A 5,150-nucleotide genomic window follows, 5' to 3' on the forward strand; every position below is an offset into this window, starting at 1 on the left:
TCAAGTCCACTCAGAGTGCCTCAGAAGAAAGCCCTGGCAATGTATTTTCAAAAATCAACCATTGAAAACCCTATAGAGCAGTTCTACTCTGACACAAATGGGCACATGGGGTCCTCATGAGTCAGAATTGACTCCACAGAGACTGTTTTGGTTTGTTGGTTTGTTTCTGTGCTTTTTAGGTAACTGAGTATAAGCAAGTCCATTACAATAACCTCAGGATAAGTAAGAAGAGAGAACCCTTCCCACATTCTTACAGGAGCTGCTATCTGCAAGGCTCAGTGTGCACATGGTTTCTCATCTAGGTCTTGTTTGATTTTAGGGATTATTCTTTTTCAGAATCTGTGTAATATCAAGGTATAAAATAACCACACCCAAAATTGCAAGTGGACCAGAAGTTATCATAAATCATGTTGTCATACCTTCAACTTCAACAGATGATGAATCAGAGCAACTCCTGTTAAAGTGTCTTGCTAACCACATAAATACACTAAAAGACTTCCTGGCATACTGTGCCATGGCAAGATATGGAAAAGAAGGATAAGTCTGCAACCCCACCTTGTCACACCTAGCTTGAGTAAAGCAGGTCAAGTACAAATATGGCAAGCTCCAGTCCCGAGTCCATGCCTGCCTTCTCCTCTGCTCCACTGCTTGGTTGGAGACAAGATGAAGTTCACAGTGAGTAGATTATTCCTTTTGAATTTCTTATAGTTGAAGACTGCTATCTGAGTGAGGTAGGAAGTCTGCTATTCACGGCAATAACACTATAATGTAAACATTTGTAAAACACTGTCTGTTTTCTTTTCATGGACCATAGCTTTTATAAGCATCTCTATAGATAGGGTAACTATACTGGGGTAGACAGCTGTCTGAGCATTTTAGGCCATGCTGTTGTTAATACAATTTCTTTCCAGATCACATAATTTGGGTCTCAGAATACAGAAAGCAGTCTGGAAGCCCTAGAGAGTCCCTGAAATTTTCACACCTTTCTAAAATTCCTTCTCTGACCAAAACTCCCGAGCATATTCAGGCAAGATACAAAAAAAAGTTTATTATCAAAACAAGTGAGTGAGAGGTGTACTGCACATTCCACGCTGGGAAATAGATCTCCAGGTGAGAAAGTTTGCCTTGGCCCCTGGACATGGCCATTTACTCATGAACGCACCTGAGGCATGAAGCTAGTGCAGCATCTCACCTGGCGTTCCAGATAGAAGGCTGAGAGTTAACAGGTGGACCACAGAATTCTGCCAAAGTAACCAATAGTATCACATGTCTCTTGTAACAGAGTGCAAAGGGGCTGGAATCAGTTGATGAGTATATTTTATATTCCAACATAATACATACTAGGATATATTACATCAGACTCTGTTTCATGGTGGAGATGCAAGTGTAAATAAATTATCTACAAATTAGCCCTCCTGTTGTATAGCAGTTAAAACATTCCGGTGCTAACCAAAATGTTGGCAGTTGGAATCCACCAGCTGCTCTGTGGGAGGAGGACATGGCAGTCTGCTTCCATAAAGATTATAGCCTTGGAAACCCTATGAGGCAGTTCTACTCTGTGCTATAGAGTCACCATAAGTTGGAATCAACTCAACAGCAACAGGTTTTATAGGTCCCTGGGTGGCACAAATGATTTACTCTTAGCTGCTAGTGCCTAAGGCTTTTGACTGCTAACCAGAAGGCTGGTGGTTCAAGCACATCAGCCACTTCTCCAAAGGAAGGATGGGCAATCTACTCCCGTAGTGGTATCTCCTCGGAAACCCAAGGAGGGGTCTCTGAGTTGGATCTGACTCAAAGGCAGTGAGTTTTTTTTTATTGTTGTTGGTTTGTTTTTTTTTTTTTTTACTAACTGTAAGGTTGATGGAGGGAATCCATCCCCAGCAGTGAAGAAAGATCTGTCAATCTGATTCCATAAATACTACCGCCAAGAAAACACTGTGGAGCAGTTCTACACTGGAACTCATGGGGTTACCTTGAATTGGAATACCCTCAACAGCAATGAGTTTTGTTGTTATTATTGTTGTTAAGAGTGGCAAGAAAAAGAAAAAGGAGCTTCAGACACAAGTCAGAAGATCTGATTTCTCTTCCTGTTCTGGCACAAACGAGAGCTGAGGCCTTGGTAGACTCACTTACTTTTGAAGCTCAGTTCTCTCATGGGTAAAAGGATTGACCTATACTAGAAGACCACTAAGATTTCTTCTACTTTTAACTTTTTTAGGAGACTAATATTTACCTCCTTTTTAAATTTAACAATTTTTTAATTACCTTGAAACACCAGTGCAAGTCTCAAACTATTTTGTACCTGTATACATGCAATGGGCACCCTGTTAGAGCTCTGTGTTCTGAAATTTAACATCATGTGCCCAGGAATGAATGACTAAACCAAATAATCATGGGGCACTGTTACTGACTTCCCTTCTGCTAGCCATGGCTGATTGCCAGAACCCACATCCTCAGCTTCTCATCAGCATCCAACCTGCCTCCTAATCCTTTACTTTCAAAAAATGAGTACTGTATTTCTGTTATTAAGAGAGTGACAAAGGGAGGAAAGCAGCCCAGCAGTAATAGGAAAATAAATCATTTTCAGGTGTGATTTTTAAAACTTATAACCATTTTCACATCATGTACACTATTCCTCTTCAAATTTCTTTTTCACTATACCAATGCTTCATCAGTTTTTCCTAAGGCTTAAATAAGAAAATTCTAAACTGTATACCCTAGTTGTCATCAGTTGGATTCTGACTCATGGTGATCCTATGTATGTCACAGTAGAACTATGCTCCATAGGTTCTCAAAGCCTGTTTTTCAGATCTGATCACTGATCACCAGGCCTTTCTTCTGAGGTACCTCGGGACAGACTTGAACTTCCACACTTTCAGTTAGTAGTCAAGCTCATTAATCATTTGCAGCATCAGAACTCCAAAACTGTATAACACGTTAATATAGTTAGTTATAATTAATTTATAATTGTATATTATCATTAAAAACTTCTCTAGCTAAAAAAATACAGGATTTAAAAAAAGAAGAAATGACAGATCACTCAACAGAGTGGTAAAATTAGTAAGTATTTTTCATAAGCATGGCTAGAGGAAGGAAAAAGAAGAAGAAATAATTTTGCCATGTAACAGTAAGCCAACTTTATTTGTGATTGCAGATTTTCTTTGCTGGACTTCTTGGAGTCTTCCTAGCTCCTGCCCTTGCTGATTATGTAAGTCTCAAGTCTTAAAGTTTGTTATCAAAATATATTTGCAAATAAATGTGGTATTGAATCATTCTCAGTTTCTTATAAACCTCAGAATATCAACATCAATGATGACAACAACAATGCTGGAAGTGGGCAGCAGTCAGTGAGTGTCAACAATCAACATAGAGTGGCCAACGTGGACAACAACAATGGATGGGACTCCTGGAATGTCCTCTGGGATTATGAAACTGTAGGTAGCCAACATGCAATTTCCATTCTTTCCAAGTAGAATGTTTCTTTCCTAACCAAAAAAAAAAAAAAAAAGCATGAAAACAAAATTAAGATAAATTCTAACTACACATAAGTATATAGGTATAAGTTAAAGGGTCCTATTTGCTCACTACTTAGATTTAACTGCTCTTAATAAGTTTCCACCAGCCACTCCTCGGAAGGAAGGTTGGGCAATCCTACTTCCGTAGTGATACTGCCTCGGAAACCCAAGGAGGGGTCGCTATGAGTCGGTGCCGACTTGACAGCAAATAACAACAACAACAACAATAAGTTTCCCACAATCAGTTAAACTTCAGATCAATGAACCATTATAAGGACACTTATTGTTCAAGGAATTGTGAGGCTATAAGACAACTATAAAGAAAACTCACTGCCATTAAGTCGATTCTGACTCATAGCAAGCCTTTAGGACAGATTAGAACTCCTCCATAGGGTTTTTTTCCAAGGTTGTAAATCTTAGGAGAAGCAGACTGCCTCATCTTTCTCCCACAGAGTAGCTGATGGGTTTGAATCACCAGTCTTTGGGTTAGCAGCCAAACGCTTTAACCAGTGTGCCATCAGAGCACCTCATAAAAGAAAACTATATCAAAGGCCAAATCCCTATCTGCCTATCTGCAGAGATCCTCAATAGTGAAAGGCCTACACAATATTACTCCGACCAAAGCACAGCCTATTTCATTATGTACTCAATTTCCTTCTGAAATGACAGAAATTGATATTCCACATACAACTCAGAATGCCTAAAGGAAATGCAAATGACAAATGACATTAATTGGTAAGGGAAGCAAAAACAGAAAAAAAACATGGCTCAAGTAAGAGACCCGTCTCTTAACAAACTACTTTTAAAAAGCCAATTTTTCATTCAGTTTTATTATCTGATCAACTAAAAAACTAACTCCCGTCTTACCTTCTGTTTGAGATTTTGTGAGAATCAAAATAGATTACACTGTGACAGTATTTTTAAAGATTCATTTCATCCAAACAGACATTTCATGAGCGACTTTTACAGCACTAGAACCTGGGCAGTAAGACAAGTTAGACACTGGGTCTCTGCCCCCAAAGATTTTGCTGTCCATCCTGACAAAATAGGTCTGAATATGAAACACAAGCAGATCCAGTGCTCTTATTCCAGCTCATCACGTTCTTGGGGCTCCATTTCTCTCTGCTGTGGAACTGATTTCCAATGAGAAAAACTGCTTGGAGAACATACACCTCACTCTCCACTATCTTTTTTAACAGGGCTTCGCTGTAATTCGACTGTTTGCTAAGAAGCAATGCATTGTGCATAGAATGAACAAGGGTGCTGTGCCCCCCATTCATGCCCTTGATGCACTGGTCAAGGAAAAGAAGGTGAGAAAAAAATTATTATTTTTGGAGAGGGGAAGTCTTAGGAAATAAAAAGAGTAAATAATAAGAGGGTTGCAGTTACTCCCTCCTGACCATAAGGTGTTGTCGTATGCAGCACAAAAAAAAGGAACAGTGGAAGACGAATTAGAAGCAATTGCCTGAGAGGTGACTTTCATGATCCTCAAATGCTGTTGTTCATACCTGCCTCTACAGCAGCAGAGCAAAACACATGATAACCTTGACCATTAGAGGAGCAAAGCTCTGGTCATGCCATTTTTTCACAGGGGTTTGGAGTAGGGTTACCAGATTTAGCAAATAATGCAGGATG

The 5,150-nt window shown here is 39.4% G+C and overlaps 1 protein-coding gene across 1 annotated transcript in view; it reads left to right on the top strand.

Annotated features, from left to right (window-relative positions):
* Nucleotides 1-630: 630 nt before the first annotated feature.
* GKN1 (gastrokine 1) overlaps nt 631-5,150 on the top strand; it is an 8,522-nt gene continuing 4,002 nt past the window's right edge. Inside the window, exons 1-4 of the mRNA XM_007940085.2 lie at nt 631-675; nt 3,155-3,208; nt 3,297-3,434; nt 4,715-4,825. Coding sequence (XP_007938276.1) covers nt 664-675; nt 3,155-3,208; nt 3,297-3,434; nt 4,715-4,825 — 315 coding nt within the window. The 5' untranslated portion in view covers nt 631-663. The remainder of the gene's footprint in view (nt 676-3,154; nt 3,209-3,296; nt 3,435-4,714; nt 4,826-5,150) is intronic.

This window comes from Orycteropus afer, unplaced genomic scaffold (assembly GCF_000298275.1).
Source record: "Orycteropus afer afer isolate SDZICR_OR568_19922 unplaced genomic scaffold, OryAfe1.0 scaffold00065, whole genome shotgun sequence".
NCBI classification, from domain to species: Eukaryota; Metazoa; Chordata; class Mammalia; order Tubulidentata; family Orycteropodidae; genus Orycteropus; species Orycteropus afer.